Raw genomic sequence first — 19495 nt, forward strand, 5'->3', positions numbered from 1 at the left:
TGCCAAGTTTTTGTAGGCTGCTAAAGCTGCAGACATGATATGATTGTGCTAGGCTATCCAAGAAAGGTTAGAGTGGCAAACTGGGTATTATCAAAGCCAAGGGAACATAGATCATGATCTTTTTGAAAAATGAGGCAGGAGTATCTTTAGATACCATTAGAGGTGACCAGGATATATTATTTTTGCATAAACTTCATAGACTATTTCTTAATTCATAAAACTAGTAAAATCCTTTGTTTTGAATGCCAAAATCCTTTTATAGTGCTGAAACTGGATACAGATCACAAACTTTTATCTGCCAAGATCTGATTAAAATTTCACCAAACAAAAAACAAAGTATTTCAAACCAAATCTGGAAAAATTCCACATGGATATTGTTAAAACAGCATATCAAAATGTGATCAGTCAACATATCAAGGAAAGACAAAACAAGGAAGACATTAAATTGAAAATAAATGGAACTTTCTGAAATATGCAAGGGTTGTTTGAAAACTTTGGTAAATTTCCAATAGATGGTGACACAATTCATTCATTCATACCAGTGTCAGCATGTATCATTTTTGATTACTATTACTGAAGCATAGGGTTACAAGTGGGGTCCAACAGGGCTCAGTACTAGGACCTATATTGTTTAACCTTTATATCAATGACATTGCCAGTGGATTGCAAGGGGGTATTCAGTTGTTTGCAGATGATGCGAAGCTGGGAAGGATTATTAGTAATAATGCAGATGTGGTAGCCCTGCAAGAGGATTTGAATAAGCTAGATAGATGGGCAAATGAATGGGGGTATTTAATGCAGCAAAATACACGCAATTTACAGACAAAAAATACTAGTTGTGGTAGTGGTGGAGGTGGGCGGTAGATGGCGTTGATGGAGATGATTTGTAGTAGAGGTTCGGTGTAGTGGCTGAGACAGTTGTAGGTGTCCTCCCGCGATGAGTCTTTGGACTCCTTGGAGGTGTCATGAATAATAATAATAATGTAAGGTCTTGAGGTTTGGGAAACATCAATGGGATGCTGCATACTCTATGGGAGGAGTTATACTGGAGGAAGTAGGGGAGACAAGAGATCTGGGGTTGATGATTGATAGAAACCTGAAATTTAGGGGACATATTGCAAAGGTGGTGAAGGTAACACAGAGGATTGCTGTGATTATGAGAAGGACACTGACCTGCAGAGATAAAACAGTTATCATTCCATTGCATAAGACCCTGATCAGACCACACTTGGACTATTGTTCTCAGATTTGGTCCCCAGGATTTGAAGGGGATAAATTAACTGTGGAAAGGTGTGGAAAGGGTACAAAGACGGATAACAAGATGGTTTCAGGACTGTACAATTTTGGTTATGAGGATCGGCTGAGGGAATGTGGACTGCAGAGTTTGGTGGATAGAAGAAGGAGAAGTGATATGATTGAGACTTTTAAACTGTTGAGAGGTGGTTACAGGGTTGACACTAGGGAGTTTTTCGCTTGGTTGAACAGCAGGAAGGAGTGATGACAAGAGGCCATCCCTGGAAGTTACAAAAGGAAACTGTGAGCAAGAGGGTGAGGAGTGGTTTCTTTGCATGGAGGGTGGTTGAACCGTGGAATGCATTGCCTGATGGAGTCGTGAGAGCGAGAACGGTCAATGAGTTTAAGGAGTGGTATGATAGACTTTGTATTTCTTACGGGGGACCTCCCCTCGATGAGTCTTGACAGACTTTATGTTCTTAGGAAGGACCTCCCACGATTAGTCTTTTGACTCCATGGAGGCCTGAATAATAATAATAATAATAATCATCTTTTTCATGACCTCTGGCAAAATTTTAGCCACATGTGATGCATAGTTCTTGTTTGGCAAACATTTAAAATGACCATGTTTGCATTTTTCATAAAGGAGAAAAACGAGTTTCGTGCAGTGATAAAACACTTTTATTTGAAGAAGTAGACAGCCGTGCAGATCAAAGCCAAGTTAGATACAGTTCATGGGGACTCTGACCAGCATTAAAGGCTATTTATTTTTGGATAAATGAGTTTGAATGTGGTCATAAGTCCATTGAAGATGAAATGTGCTCTGGACGCCTGACTGAGGTCACTATGAAGGAAATGATTAACAAAATTAATGGTATCATTATGGAAGACCATGGAGTGAAAGTGCGTGAGATTGCAGGCATCTCAACTGAATGGGTTTTTAATATCCTGCATGAAAAATTGCACATGAAAAAGCTGTGTGCGCAATTGTTGAGTGTCAATCAAAAATGCATGCAAAAAGACATTTCAACCCAGTGTTTGGCAATGTTTAATCGCAATTTGCAGGATTTTTTGCATCGATTCGTGACTATAGACAAAATTTGAATCCACTACTACACACCTGAGTCCAAGCAGCAGTCAAAACAATGAGCATTGTCCGGTGAAAGAGCACTGAAAAAAGCGAAGACCATATTGTCCACTGGGAAGGTGATGATCACTTTTTTTTTGGGATTATTCCCAAGGAATTAATATGATGGACTACTTGAAAAAGGTTAAGACAATAACAGGAGTATTATGCATCATTGTTGGACCGTTTAAAAGAAGAACTGAAGATTGGCACACAAAAAAGTGCTCTTTCATCAAGACAATGCACCGTCCCACACATCGGCCGTCGCAATGGCAAAATTACACAAATCGAGGTTCGAATTGGTTCCACATCCACCGTATTCTCCGGACTTGGCCCTGTGTGACTTCTTGTTTCCAAACTTAAAAATTTGCTTGGTGGGAAAAAATTTTCTTTGAACGAGGATGTCATCAAGGCTATCAATAACTGTTTTGCACAATTTGACAAATCCTACGTTTTAGATAGGATGAAAAAAATTGGAAACTTGCTGGACCAAATGTGTAGACCTTGATGGAGACTATGTTGAGAAAGAAAAGTGATTTTTTCCAAAAAAATGTGTTTGACTTATTTTTTTTTTTTTACCAAACTTTTCAAACAATCCTCTTATTATAACTTTGTTTAGTCCTCGTATTATATTAAAATCTGCCAGCTCAGCTGACAGATTTTTGGGAAAAACAATAAAACCAAATAATCACTGGATAACACTTGTGATAATTAGATTATGGGAAAGGAAAAGACGCGTTAAAGAACATTTGAATAAACTATATAATGACTGAAATAGAATATTTTACAAAAGCTTACAAAACCAGCTAGACAGGATGTGCCAAAATGCAAAAATAGATTGGCTGAATGATAAAGCAGACAAATGTACAGAAGCTTATTTGCATCAAAACTCCAAATTTCTCTACTCTACTCTACTCTCTGTTAAAGAGATTACCAGAGACCACATTCTTTCACCTCTCACCATGAATAATTCGCAAGATAAGGTAACTGGAAATATCAAAGAAAGAGAACACATCTAATATGATTACTTCTCTATCGACCACGTGCGCAATAGTCATGTGGTTAGTGACGGACATGGGGGGGGGCACAATGGACAGCACCTGTTTGCTGTTTTCGGTGCCTCATTATCGGCGGTACATCACGTGAACAATCTGAGCGTCGCACGCAGTGCAATATTTACATATTATTTTTGCATCTTGATTGATTAATCCTGTGTGTACAATGGCAAAAAGTGTTCCGTTGATAAGAGGCAAAAGAAAATTGGTAGATGATGACAACCACATTTACATGTTTTCAAAGAGAACTGTAGATGAACAACATTGAATCTGGGTTTGTGAAAAATGTTCCACCTGCAAAGGGCATGTTTGGACAGAGGGTTTGGAAGGCGTAGTTGTGAAAGTCATAACTAAACATAACCATGCAGCCCAAGCTGCAAGGTCTGAAGCATTGCAATTGATTGGTCAAATACGGCAACATGCAACAACCACGAACAAATGACCACAGCAAATTGTTGCACCAGTAATTGCAGAGGCTCATGCCAATGTCACGGCATTACTTCCTAAAAAGGATTCACTTAAATGAACCATTCATCATGTTCGATACAACAATGGTACTCCTGCTTTACTGAGCAATCTCTAGGACTTCCTAGTAATTCCACAAAATTATCAAGAAATTATTATCGATGGCAATGTACAGCAGTTTTTGATGTATGATTCTAAGGACGAACTGCTCCCGGGTCACATGCTTATTTTTTCCACTAGTAACAATCTTCAGTTATTAGCGCGTTGCCTGGAGTGGTTTTCTGATGCAACTTTTAGCACAGTACTCAACCATTTCCAGCAGCTTTATACAATTCATGTGGTTCAATTCAATGCAGTTATTCCAGTGGTCTACACGCTTCTGCCAAACAAAACTCGTGCCACATACATCAAGTTGCTTCAAGAAGTTAAAAATCTACAACCGGGTCTCCAACCTCCGGCGACTTATGACAGATTTCGAACAAAGTGCCATGCAAGCCTTCCAACAAGAATTTCCTAGTATTGTAAATACCAGTTGTTTTTTTCATCTTTCCCAAAGCGTTTGGCAAAAGGTACAGAATGAAGGTTTAAAAGCCCGATACAAACAAGACCATGAAGTTGCTTGTTGGATTCGAATGATTCCGGCATTGGCATTTATTCCTCCCTTCAACTAAATCTTCATTTGAAGATTTAGTTGAAGGGAGGAATAAATGTTCAACTAAATCTTCATTTGAAGATTTAGTTGAAGCTGATGACTTCCCCATTGAAGCTATGGTGATTGCGAACTACTTTGAAGATACATATATTGGAAGAAGACAACGGAGAGGCTGGCAATTACCCATTTTTGCCATCGAATTGTGGAATGTTTACACACGAACACTGAATGATCAGTAACGTACCAACAACGGCATTGAGGGTTGGCTCATGAGATTTCAGGAAACTTGTGCTACTTTATTCCCAAATATTTACCGATTTATTGATTCTTTAAAGAAACAACAAGGGCTGCACATCGAAATTACACAACTAATTGCCGGTAATTCAAGAAATGAAAGAAACAAGAAGTATGCTGCAATTCCTGCTAGAATCAAAACAATAGTCCAAGATTTTCAAAATCATAATGTAATTGATTACCTTAGATTCATTGCATACAACTTCGAGTTTTAAACAATAATAATCTGCATTTATTCTATTAATTAGAATAAATTAGAATTATTAAAAAATTAGGTGTATTATTTACATTTTTGTAGCTTACTCATTATCTACAGGGGGCGAAATGCTGGGGCAACTTTTCCTGATCCCAAAAATATAGCATTGTCTATGTTGATTTTAGCTTCTAGGTTCTGGGTTTGTTTTTTTTAAAGAGATCGAGCTGTTTGTGGAGAAATGGATGAGAGCCGTAAATAGCATATGGATGTTAAACTTGGAACCTAAAGAAGTTTGATAGAAAAAAGATATCTGCTTTTAAGATGTATTGTTACTGGACACTCTTGTCTACTTTGAAAGGTAGACAACCATAGATCTGAGAGAGGATTTGTAGGACTTTAACTCCTTAAGAACTCCTGTAGAACTGTGGAATGCCTTAAGAGCATGGATAGAAGAAAGAAAAATACTTTCAACATATAGCAAGAATGAGGGGACTTCTCAAAACAGTAAAAGAATGTAGAAAGAATACCTGGGAAAAGGAGAAGTAGCAGACTCAATGAGGTGGATGGATGGAGTGTCAGGTCTTCAGAGAATTGAAGCTTCAAGAAATGCTTAGCATAAGGCAATCTGGTGAAAATTTGCACTTCACAACACTAAGGTACGAAGTAATCACACATCTTTTGACATCTAATGAAATTATGGGATTTCAATTTTATGAAGTATTGGAATAAAAATAGCTAATTTTAGCTATTCTGTGACTGTGAACAATCATTATTGGTCTGTTTTTCTTTTAGTTTCTCATGTTAGGGGATTCTTTCAAGGTTGTTCCTAAACATGTCAGATTTTTTTTTTTTATTGTTAGATGTACATTGTTCCTAATAGAAACTTGCATGCTTGGGCTCCTAGGTTGCGACTGTAAGATCATCACTCTAGTTACAGATAGATTGAATACCTCAACTAGATGCAAAACATTTACTCTGTCATCCTTCTGTCATTAATGTAATGTGTATATCTGTGATGTGAAGTGTTTTCTTATTTAGCTCTTACATTTGAAATTTGCATAGTTTAGAATATTTATTAATTAAAGAAAGTAGATAATTAACAACAGTTTATTAAATAACATTAGTTAATTTTCTTTGCATTTTGTCATCTATTTGTAGTAGCATTTCACATGATGATGATGAATGTCAGTATGGTGCTATTCTTCCACGTCTTGTTACAGCAGGCACAGTAACACGAAGAGCTGTGGAACCAACCTGGATGACTGCAAGTAATGCATATGTAAGTGTTTAAAATGCAGAATTAGTTTATTTATTATTATTATTATTTTACGGCATCTCCGTGGAGTCCAGAGACTCATTGTGGGAAACCCAAATTAACCATTATATGCACAAATTTTATCATACCTCTCCTCGAATCCATTTACCATCTGGGATCTCACAACCAATTCTGGCAATCCATTCCACTCACTCACCACTCTCCACACAAAAAATATGGTCCTCACATCCTTACTAACCACAAACACAACTTCCACGGATGGTCCATAGTTCTCTGACTATTTGTCATATATTGAAAAATTTCACTTGCATCAATTTTATAAAACCCCTCTAATATCTTAGAATTGTCTATCCTGTCCCCTCTTTTCCACCTATAAATTAAACTTTGTAACCTACAAAGACACCTCTGGGTCTGGCTTCCACTGATGAGACCTCAATCAAGGTCGAAACTGGTCTGGGTAGTGATATATATGCATAATGCATAGCATTATACATACCTGTAGGATATGTGCTTTGCATTATGGGATACTAAGACAAGTGATGTGAAGTCATTAACTTCTATATACGAGTTTCCCCAGTCCTGATTATATTTCAGGTACAAACTTTGTTTGCCCACACTTGGATAAAGGATTAAACCAGTATAGAAGTTCTTATCATCTTTAATTTATTTGTAACCTACAAACCTTCACCTTATCCTTGTAGGGAGTATTCCACAGATCTGTCACCATCTTTGTCACTCGTCTCTGAATCTTTTCGACCACCTCCTGGTCCCCAAGAAACCTAGGTGATCAAATCTGTGCACAGTAGTCAGATGTGGCCAAACCTTATAAACAGGGATAATAACTTCCCTATCTTTACTTGTTAACATGTTTTTCAACATCCAAGTAATCCTTTGTAGCTATTTTACCAACTTTTGCAATATGCCCTCTGAATTTCAACTCTTTGTCCACCATTTATCCCCATCTCCCTAGCCTCATCAATTTCCTGCAATCCAATATGATATGCCATTTGCAACGTTTTCAACCTGAACTGCATCACCTTACATTTTGAAACATTAAATTGATAATCATTATCCTTTGCCCACAATGCCAATTTATTTAAATCATCCTGCAGGATATGTACATCACCTTTATCAACTATTGCTCTCCCTGGTTTTCCCATCATCAGCAAACAATTGAATATCCACTCTTAAATCCTTCCCTATCTCATTGATATGCAAATTAAAGAGTAGTAGCCCTGAGGTACTCCACTAGTCACCATCATTCTCCTAGATTCCACTCCACCATAGACTACTCTCTGGTGTCTGTCTGTCTGTCAGCCACCTCCTATCCATGCTACTAGCCTCATATCCATTCTGATTTGCTCCCACTTTTATAATAGTTTTCCATGTGGTATTCTGTCAGATGCCTTGACAAAGCTGAGCAGTATCATGATATAGCCATTACCTTAATCCAATTCTGCTCTCATTTATTATAAAATGTGAATAAGGAACTAAGACATGACCTGCCCTTTACAAAACCATGCTATCCACTATAGAGTATTGCATCCCTATCCATCCACTGTTGTATTTTATCTTTCACCAACTTTTCCAATACTGGTCTGGGTAGTGGCCCTTCCCATAATCCACAGCGCATTATACATGTCTGTGAGGATATGTGCATTGCATTATGAGATACTAAGGCAATTAATGTGAAGTCATATACAAATAGCCCAGTCCTGATGTGACTTCACTCGCAAACTTTGTTTGCTTACACTTGGATAAAGGATGAAACCAAGAATATAATTTCTTGGCATCTTTAATTTATAGTATAACCAGGTGAAAAAACTTTCAACATTTTCCAATACTCTAACAACCACTCTGATATATTAATTGGTCTGTAGTTGGCTGCCTCTGTCTTGGAGGCTTTATGCAATGGTACTATCTTACCCTCTATCCACTCCCTCGAGCTCTGCCAGAGCTGAGACTTAGATTGACCAACTTCATTAGAGGCAATGTTATTTCTCTTGCACATTCACATAGTACATGGGCTGATATGCCATCCATTCCCACTGCTGCCTTCACATTCATATTTTTTAATATGCTGAATACCTTCTGTTCAACTTCCTCAATTTTGATATGTGTCTCTGTAACATCAACTGTAAAATTCAAAGGATCATTTTCCAAAGGTATATCATCCAGGTGGATGATACACCTTTGGAAAATTATCACTCAGCAACTAAACTGTTTCTTTTGGCTCAGTCACCTTCCTACTATGAGCATTTTGTAAAGTTATCCTGCCATAGTCATTTTTGTCTTATTTACTACATAATGAAAAAACATTTTTGGGTTTATTTAAGTTAAGGGATATTCCACCCCATATTGTTTCATAGCTGAATAAGAAACTCAAAGAGTTTCATGCCGAATATAGAAACTATGTAAAGTTTGGCGATTCCAAGCGTAAGCAAATACCTGGATAGTGTCGTGACGTTCTATTTTCATGTTATGTTCTAAATCCGCCATCTTGGTTCAAGTCACTCTTATCAATATAACAACTAATTGCAAATTGATCACCGATCCAAAAGTAGGGAAATTTATAATTATACTGCGCCACCCTATTTTTAGATTAGTCTATATAAAATAGTAGGATCAATTTTTAATTAAGTTAGCAGTCTCCTCATTTATTTAGACCGAATTATTTACTATTCCACTTGGGGTTCCTGCAAGATTCGAATATTTATGAACGGTGCAATAAAAGGGAATTCAGGCAAACACAATATTTAGATTAACAAAATAAAACATTTAATATATGTTATATATAACAAATACAAGAATTCTGCTTTAAAATGAAACAATACAATCAACTTAATACATCTTGCTAAGTCACTCATGCCAATTCAATGTTCTAAACTTTCACATACAATTCACAGTTTCAAAATCACAAGCTTTCTTAACTCAAGTTAATAAAACGAAACTTCTTATTTAATCAGTCTCCACATATCCATCAGCTGTACTTAATGTTTAAATTCACAGGAAGCACTAATCAAGGTAGACAATATTCCAAGCAATCTTATTTCGGACTTTGAACTTCGAAGATATGTTAATGTTAGAATAAACAAACAAGTATGACTACTCTTACCAGATACAATCTTCAATACATCAATTAATTGTGAGCACACTTATGAATTAACTTATTTACGTTAGCGGAACACATTAATAAAGATTCTCCAACGATTTAACTGAACTACTGTTAATCGCGCTTCACTACTCTAAAAAAAAAGCACATCAATAAGGCACTGATAATTCTCCTTGTTTTCTTTTCTCAAACTAGTTAATTTCAATATAATTCTTCTCAGGGCAACATAGAATTAAGACGTAATCCTAGACTAACTGGAACTAATCAGAATTTTCCATTGAATGTCCAGTTCTTTATTTATCCGGTTACGGCATTAATTTTCCTTTACAACACAGCTGACTTCACTTGCAGCTAAGTATATGATTTACTATGTTTTGGCTCACTTCTAAACACTATTCTCATGAATTTCTGCCCTAGATAACTTATAATTCTCTTCCACTTCCTTTGCTTGTATCCTACCTTCCTTCCCGCTCCGCAAAAACTTCCTCTCTTTTCTCTAATTAAAAATCTTATATTATTTTTCTTCTCCTTTCAGTCCGAAGGTCACGCTCTCTTCGACTCGTGCTTGTTTATTTCATGCGTCTCCATGACAACAAATGAACGCAAACATTTCGCTAATGTAATACAATGCTCTACTACTACATGAGTGATTACATAACGTTAAATTTTCACAAATAAGAATAAACAGAATATTTGAGCTACTTAATCAGCTTTTTCATTACGTATAGAATTAATTATAATAATACTTTTCGTTACATCATATATATTTTAGTTATCATAAATTCTGCACATATTATTGCTTAATAAATTAATAGTAGGTTAAGTTTAGAATAAATAATTAAATAGTAATCCTAAATTAAGGAATAATAAATAATTTTTATACAAATCATGATTAATACATAATAAGCAATGTTAAATGTGAATGAAAAAAAATAAATTACACAACATAGTTTCATTCACAATTTAACAATAGTGCACCTGACCCATTTGGTAGTGCAAACTGAGGCAACTCATAATAAGGGTGGAGCAAGCTCCGATCACTATTCTTGGTATTTACCCATAATGTGAACTTAGCTCCTAGGAGCTGTATTACTGTTCTACATTATGAGAGAAGGTCACTACCCAAACCGGTTTCAATCTTTATGTATAGGTGAAGCAGGCTCTAAAAATAAGACGATCCCGAAAGATCGCCCAACTCAGCGTTGTTCCACTCAGTGACAGGCTCACCCTATCACCGAGAAGAACTTCCCGGCATTGGCTCTACCCAGTGGCAGGCTCACCCCACTACCAAGCAGAGCCATAATCTCAGCGGTGGTCCCACTCAGAGACAGTCAAAAACCTACCTCCAAGCGGAGCCTCTCAAAGCCAGATCCACCCGCACCGGTTTCCACCCTCATTGGGGTCTCATCAGTGAGTAGATAGACCTAGTTAATACCAAGTTTGTAGCGAACAGAACTTATATCCCTTCTATGAGAATTGCCAAGAAGGTGTCCTAATAAATTACTAATTATATGAAGAGCCAAAGGCTTCAATTCGGCAACATGCACTTATTTAAGTTAAGGGATATTACATCTCATATTGTTTCTTAGCCGAATAAGAAACTCAAAGAGTTTCATGCCGAATATAGAAACTGTATAAAGTTCGGCGATTTCAAGCGTAAGCAAATACCTAGATAGTGCAACACCTGACCCATTTGGTAGTGCAAACTGAGGCAACTCATAGTAAAGGGGTGGAGCAAGCTCCGATCACTATTCTTGGTATTTACCCATAATGTGAACTTAGATTCAGCTAAGAAACAATATGGGATATAATATCCCTTAACTTATATAAGTTCATGTCGCTGAATTGAAGCCTTTGGCTCTTTATATAATTAGTAATTTATTAGGACACCTTCTTGGCAATTCTCATAGAAGGGATGTAGGTTCTGTTCGCTACAAACTTGGTATTAACTAGGTCTACCTACTCACTGATGAGACCCCAATGAGGGTGGAAACCGGTGTGAGGCAGATCTGGCTTTGAGAGGCTCTGCTTGGAGGTAGGTTTTTGCCTGTCTCTGAGTGGGGCCACCACTGAGATTATGGCTCTGCTTGGTGGTGGAGTGAGCCTGCCACTGGGTAGAGCCAATGCTGAGACGTTCTTCTTGGTGATAGGGTGAGCCTGTCACTGAGTTGAACAACGCTGAGTTGGGCGATCTTTCAGGATCGTCTTATTTTTAGAGCCCGCTTCACCTATACATAAAGATTGAAACTGGTCTGGGTAGTGACCTTCTCTCATAATGTAGAACAGTAATACAGCTCCTAGGAGCTAAGTTCACATTATGGGTAAATACCAAGAATAGTGATCAGAGCTTGTTCCACCCTTACTATGAGTTGCCTCAGTTTGCATTACCAAATGGGTCAGGTGTTGCACTATCCAGGTATTTGCTTACGCTTGGAATCGCCAAACTTTATATAGTTTCTATATTCAGCATGAAACTCTTTGAGTTTCTTATTCGGCTAAGAAACAATATGGGATGTAATATCCCTTAACTTAAATCAGTCCATATCGCTGAATTGAAGCCTTTGGCGCTTCATATAATTAGTACTTTTTTGGGTTTACTTTTGCCTGTTTGGCTAATTCTCTCTCTCATAGTCTGGTTTGGCCTTTCTTACCATACTAGTCAACTTCTTGCTTGCAATTTGTACTGCTCATGAGTATGCTGATCACTTTTTTCTGTATATTCCATCCACAATATTTTATTTTTTTTCAGCTCTTGCTTTATATTCCCTACTCATCCACTTAATTCCAACTTGGTTTATCCTGACCTTGGGTATGCAGTCTAATACTGTCACTCTCAAGCATTGTCTGACCACTTGCCATGCACTACTGACATTCTTTTGTTGTAGCTTCTCAAGCCGTGGCACTGTTCCAAGATGACTCCTGAGTCTCTCATAACCACCAGCCTTATAGTTGAACATAAACCCTTCTTGACAAAGAATTCCACATGTTTGGCAACTTCCCAGAACAAGAATGCATGATCACTCTCTGATTGGAGGCAGAGTGTCTACCTTAGTTATGGATATATCTTTAGATGCTATTATCAGATCCAACAATATCTCAAACCCCCTTGTCTCCTCTATAACATGTTGTTTCATGTAATAATCCCTTAGCAACTATATAAATTCCTTTCCATCTTGCCATGCCCTCTTTCCTTCCTCCAATCGATGTCCCCATAGTTAGTCTCCTATAATAATTGTTTGGCCTGCACTCATTGCGCTAATCTGCCGATACCTGGCATCCACATCTTACTGTGGACCCCCCCCCATCTATAGCAGCAACCAACAATGTATTTTGTCCTATTTGCATCTATCTCACACCAGACAGCCTCAAATGAACCATCTCCCTCAGACCTAAAATCCATTTTAACTCCTAATTTTGTTGGTTGCAATTCTTCAGCTGTCATCAGCAATATCCCACCTTCTGTCTTGTTCCCTCTATCCTCCCTGAAAATGCAATACCCTTTACATTCAATACCCTTGTGTAATGTCATTACCAACTGATCCAAATCGGAAACCTGTAAAATCCCATTTAGCATTGCATAATCATTACTATACACATGTTCATTTATCACAGGGGTAACCAGATACATGCTTGGTTTCGTTGTCCCTGATATTTCTAGTTTCTCTAATTTTGCACTACCACACTCTCACTAAACATCAGTTTCTCCAAACATCTAACTCCAAACAATTTAAATATACATCAAGCATATATAAGTCCTTTCATCCATCAAATTTAATCCATACATCCAGGGCCGCGTTTATTTTTTGGAGGCCCGAGGTGCAACATCATTATGAGGCCCTCAAAAATAAGCATTTTTTTAGTTTATTGAAAATAAAAGTCAACATTTCCATAATAACTCATTTTAATAACACAATACAACATTGGTGTACATATATTTGCATTTTAAAAAAAGTATAAAAATAAATCACTTCAAATTTAAATAAAAAAATTAATAACTAAAAGTTTTTTTTTCTGGCTTTGGTTTTAGCAAATATATCTATAATGTCATAATTGATCGAGTCCATTACATCTGATTCAATGCATAATAACGACAAGTCACTTGTTTTATTTTGGTGCAAGTTGCTTCTTACATAATTTTTTATTCGTTTCAACACTGAAAATGAGCATTCAGCACTTGCATTTGAAATAGGCATCGTCAAAAATATTTTAAAAATTGTTTCTACATTTGGAAAAGTAGACCTTAACCCATCATGTATAAATTTGTACATATTTTTAATTGAAGAATTTTTTTCATTTATCATTATTAAAAATTGCTTAACTTCATCAGTAAATTTTTCTGGATCAATATCAGTCCCATAAGTTTGTAAAATTTTATCAATACTAGTCCTGTACTTGTCTTGATCTATATCTTCCTTCAAAAAAATGTCAAACATATCTAATATGTCGAAATAGCTTTTTTTCTTTCATTAATTTTCAAAATTAGCTTATCGCAAATGACATTAGAAGTGTTCACAGTGAAATTTTCTTTCCCATGTAATATAATCTCATTGTTGGATTGTGAAACTTCGTCACTCATTTTTTTCGTTTTTTAACTTTTTCCTTTTCATCTTTAAATTTTGTCTCATCTGTTAATGAATTCGCTTCTTCATTTACAGCAGCAAAACTATTTCTTATATCTAAAATAAAACCAACTAAAGAGTGTAACAAATTATTAGCTAAAAACATATCCATATCGGGATCTTGTAGAGATTTACTAGTAGCATTTATTTTGTAAAATTTTGTTCCACACAACTGTAAAATTGCTTTTTCTGGTTTGTCAAAATGTTCAGCCAATGTTGAGCTCTCTAACTTAGAAATAGGTTTTTCATAAGGAGGAATGGATAGTTCAAGTAATGCGTCTTTAATTTGTTTATATCCACGTTTCAAAGCCAATATAGCGTCAGTTCTTGCGGACCACCTCGTTTCATTTAGTCTTTTAACTGTTAAAGATTTTTTTTCTAAATTTTTAAGGAGTATACCCCATCTTCTTGTTGAAGATGAAAAGTAATTATATACATTTTGAATAAAACAAAAATATTGCACTGCTTCCAGACAAGATTCCATGGCATAGTTGCCAATTAAATTTAAGGAATGACTAGAGCACGGTATATAATGTGCAGAGGGACTACGTTTTTTCAACCTATCTTGTAAACCTGTATAGATACCTTTCATATTGGCAGCGTTATCATAGCTTTGCCCTCTGCACATTTTTATATCCAAAGATAATTCTTCTAATTTTTTTAATACTGCCTCTTCTAAATATAAGGAATTATGTTGTGTAATTCTGATGAACCCGATAAATGTTTCTCTAATGTCAGAATTTGCGGCAACATACCTAAATATCATAGCTAGTTGGTCATTATGGGCAATGTCTAGCATTGAATCGAGTATTATGCAAAATAAGTAGCTTCCTTAATTTCTGATATTAATATTTCTCTTGTTTTTTTGGCTATTAACAGTATGAATTCATCACTAGTATAGTAAGAAAGATAATTTGATCATCACATGAAAATGTACGCCACAGTTGGCATACATTTTCATGTGATGTTTTAAAAAATCATCAAATTCACTTAAATAATGTAAACAGGATAAATAATTTCCGCAAGAATCAGAAAAAATATCATTTGTGTTTCCTCTAAATGCTAGCCCTAGTTTACTCAGTAACTTAATGGTAGCTATTCTTTTTAAAACTTTTCTCCAATAATTTTCTTCAGATTGTATTTGTTTGATCAATTCAGTTCGACTATTTACAGAACTTGATTTTCTTTTGAGATATGTACACATTGCTCGTATATGCTCAGTAGAATGCTCGTGATCACATAAGGTTCGTGTTATATTTCCCCAGTCATTAAAACCCTTCATTAAGCTATTATTTGACTTAGAAAACAATTTACAAACAAAGCAGTAAATTGCTTTGCTGGTTTCTGAAAAAATTAGCCACTCTCGTTTCTCCTTTGTTCCATTCGCCTTTTTTTACAGTAAAAATGTGATATATTTATATTTCTGACATATATTCTATTGCGTTCTGTGTATTCTTTTTTAAATTTTCGATTTTACCAACATTCTGGGGCATATTTATTAAAATATGCTCGATAAACTGTTCATTAATAGTAAGTGGCCACACTTTCTATTAATGAACAGTTCATTAATAAGTGGCCACACTGCTATATCGGTAGGATAAGAGATAGCTTGCTTGCTGGTAAGTACAGACTCCGATTGAAAATTTTCTTCCGAATCCTCTTGATCTGTTTCATTTACTTCTTTTTCTCCTTCTGTTTTCCACATCATTTTGATGTTCTTCATTTTCACTTTCATCTCCTCCTGATAATGATACCAATGTTTCGTTTTCATTCCGAGAACTGTGAAGTACAACTTCAATTCTACGAAATTCTTCATTTTCAGAACACAAGAAAGACAAAATTGGCCCTTTTGACTATTTAGCTGTTTTTCATTTTCTCTAAGTCGATTTCTTTTACTAGCTCTGGGTTCAAATTTTCTTGGTATCATTATGTGTATTAATCTATCAAAAGCAAAATAAATATTTATTAAATCCAAAATAAACATATAAATACAATAAACAATTATGTTAAAAGCTTAAGAAATACAAAAATAGAAACAGTAGTATCTCGGTTTTGTTAAAATAAACGAGTTAAAGTAAAATAAGAATAATAATTAATTGAATGATATATTCTTTACTGACTGCAACAACTACTTTAACCATATAATTAGGTAAATACACTTGTATACAGTATACTGCTTTACAAGTACTAGCCAAATAATGCTAACTAAACTATCAGTTTAATTACCGTTTTTTGGAATATTTGACCCTTTTTGGTGTATATTTTTCGTTTATATTTTTGGGAATATTAAATATTCCCAAAAATATAAACGAATTTCACATGTATACAATACATATTAATATTAAAAAAATCTTGGTAATATTAAACTAGCAACCTTGTAAGTCATTTTATATAAATAAATGACTAACTTATATCGATGGATTATAAATAATTATGCAACTTCTACGATACTTTATATTTAATATTAAATTTTCTAAATAGTTTAAAATCTTTTAATTTAATTCTAAATATATATATTATTTACACTTTTAAATGTTCCATGTAATTGAATCATAATTAATTTAAAGAAAGATGTAATTAAAATCTTTCTGTGAAAGATTTCAATTGCAGTGTTGTTATTGATTTTGAGAACGTTGATTTTGTTTGACAAGCTTCGTTGACAAGCATCATAGTTGCTACAAAAATTCTGAATACCGAAAAAATATTAAAAGGTATGGTCATAATTTAGTATAAGGATAAAAGTTTTTTTTTTTTTTAAAAAGAATTTAAATGCAATCAAATTAAGCTTGCTAATCAAGGTAAAATTTGGAACTTCATGAACTGTAAAGTTCAGATATTCTCAATAAAAATAAACATTTTGAATTTACGGAAATAAAAATTATAGCAAAAATCATCATATTTATGGAATTACGACATTTATTTATTACAAGATTTATTCAACTCCAGCTTTGATTTTTTTAAGTTGCAGTAATAAACATAATAATTCCAGCTTTAGTTAAAACGTAGAGGCAATAAATAGTAACAGTAACTTGCTATGCTAGCTAACATCCAGTTTTTTACTCGACATATTACCCTAAAATGACTAGAATCTTGATGCACAAAAAAATGAACTGAAAAATCAATTTAATTTATAAATAATAATAAACTTGAAATTAAAATGCTCTATTTATGTGATATAGAAACTGCTCTTACCCAACTAATTAATACAAATAGCAGCAGCACACAAAAAAACCTCTGGTGTCTCTGGAACGTGTTTCAAAATGATCGCAAAAACTTTTTTTAACTCAAAAACTTATTTACTCTGTTTACAATTTCCACTTATTAAACTTCTAGTATACTTGCAAAGAGGTTAGCTAACTCTTTATTAAGTTACTTTTACAAACTGTATATCAACTTCAGATATTATTATTACTGTTATTCCTGACACCTCCAAGGAGTCCGAAGACTCATCGCCGGAGGACACCTACAACTGGCTGAACCACTACACCGAACCTCTACTACGAATCGTCTCCATCAACGCCATCTACTGCCCACCTCCTCCACCACCAATATATGCCAATAGATTCTCATGACACTTCTTGGTACTGTTAATCTAAATCTTAATTGTCCAACTAAAACACATTATAAGAGGACAAAGGGTATATAACTTACAAAAGCTCTGTATTGCACATTCAGTCAAAGGTCTTGCACAGAAAGTTGTAAGGCAATTCTCTCATCTCAGATCTTGAGCTTTTGTTAGTTATATACCTTTGTACAAGTCGTCCAGGCTCGCCAAAAATGCCTAGACGACTGCCTCCTTTTTCTGCCGCCTCCACTAACTCGAATTGCCGCCAATTGTCAACTGGGATTCCTCTCTGGCCTGGAAACTTTTCTCCAGCGATTGGAACATCTCCTTTCAGCAATTCACTCTGTCGCTTCTCTGAGACCTCGCATGAAGTTTGTAATCCCCGAAGAATACAGCATGATTCTTTCATCTTAAGTTTCAAGTTTGGCCTGCTCTTTGTTCTCTTCTGTGCCTTCTTTTGATTGTAAGTTGCCAACCATCGGAAAGTTGTTTCAACCTTTCTGAATGACTTTGGAGGTGTTTACGTGTAGAGCTTGTAAGCCTTTCTCATACACACAAAATTTAATAAACAACCTTTCTAATGCCGTCATGTAGATCTGTTACATACAGCTCTGGTGAAAAACATTGCCTTTGTTTTTAACGCTCTAACATATTCTTATTAAAGAAGTATATACACTTAATTTCCAAAGGGCTATTTACAAAAATATCTAATACAAAATATACAGAGACAAACAAGGTTCTTTTTTACAGCATTCTTATGGGATTTGACCTAAGTAAAAAATCGATGTAATGTGCTTTGGTATATTTAAGCTACAATCGAGTTTTTACAATATTGATAAGAACAATCGTCTAAAAGTCCAGATAGTCCAGCAAAAACTATCTGTCACAAAATGAAACTAGTTTATTTATTTAAAAACACAAAAATACAAATTTATTAAGTATATCTTAATAGCTTTCATAATTAAAAGAACTCTAATAATAATAATAACAATAATAGATTTCTACAGATGTGTCTCATCTTGTTTTGGTATTGTCAAAATTATCAAACTATTCTGAAGCATTGTGAATTTTGCTATTTTATTATTATGCCACTAATATTTCTTCAAATGCAGCACTTTTTACGACAAAACTGGCTAAGTTATGTTGAATATATCTGTTCGCAAATATACTCAAAATCCCTTTGACCTAATAAAAAAGGCAGAATGCTGATGAAACTTCATAAGCATTCTATCTGTTAAAATGTAATTACCCCCCCCCCTGCCGTTAACGGATTATTGTAGTTATGTGCACTGTGTTTCTTGGATTAACCGTTTTTTGCTGCACAATTTACTTATTGTGTCTCTTCCCAAATAAAAACGAATTTCACATATGCGAAAATAAATAATCAAAATGTTTGTTTGCATTGGAAATATTATGTCAAATATGTATATTTTTTAAATAACATTTAATGAAATAAATATGACATTTTGCTTCCTTTCCTTGCAAAATAAGATTATATGGGTCGCACATTTCAATTTTAGGAATGATTTTTTTATTTTTTTTATGAACAACAAATAGTGTTAAACTGCATTACTCTGGGTTTTTGATTGTGAGTCTTTTTAATTTATATCCAATGGTATTTTATTAGAGATTCTATGCCTTTGTCTTTTGCTTAAAACTGCAACAGTACAATTACTTTGGGAAAATAATGAATTCAAACAAAAATAAAGTGCACACATATTATCTAGCAGTATTTGTGTGTGTATGTGGTAATTTTGGAAGGGGGGGGGGAGTTAGCCATTAAAGGCGAATTAATTCTGTTATGAAATTTTGGAAATAAAATTTCATTTTGACGCATGCACCTACACGTTTCAAAAGATAAACTGTAGGGAAAATATCGTTACTTCAAAACTGCTGCACAAT

At 34.9% G+C, this 19495-nt stretch overlaps 1 protein-coding gene across 2 annotated transcripts in view; it reads left to right on the top strand.

Moving 5' to 3' along the window:
- PolG1 (DNA polymerase gamma, catalytic subunit tam) overlaps positions 1 to 19495 on the top strand; it is a 359824-nt gene that overhangs the window by 245215 nt on the left and 95114 nt on the right. Inside the window, exon 16 of one of the 2 annotated variants that reach the window (XM_090399500.1) lies at positions 6180 to 6300. In XM_090399500.1, the coding sequence (XP_090255626.1) occupies positions 6180 to 6300 (121 nt within the window). The remainder of the gene's footprint in view (positions 1 to 6179; positions 6301 to 19495) is intronic. The other variant, XM_090399502.1, reaches the window with a different exon arrangement.

Source organism: Typopeltis vanoorti, chromosome 10 (genome assembly GCF_054136105.1).
Source record: "Typopeltis vanoorti isolate ZY-2024b chromosome 10, IOZ_Tvanoo_1.0, whole genome shotgun sequence".
NCBI lineage: Eukaryota > Metazoa > Arthropoda > Arachnida > Uropygi > Thelyphonidae > Typopeltis > Typopeltis vanoorti.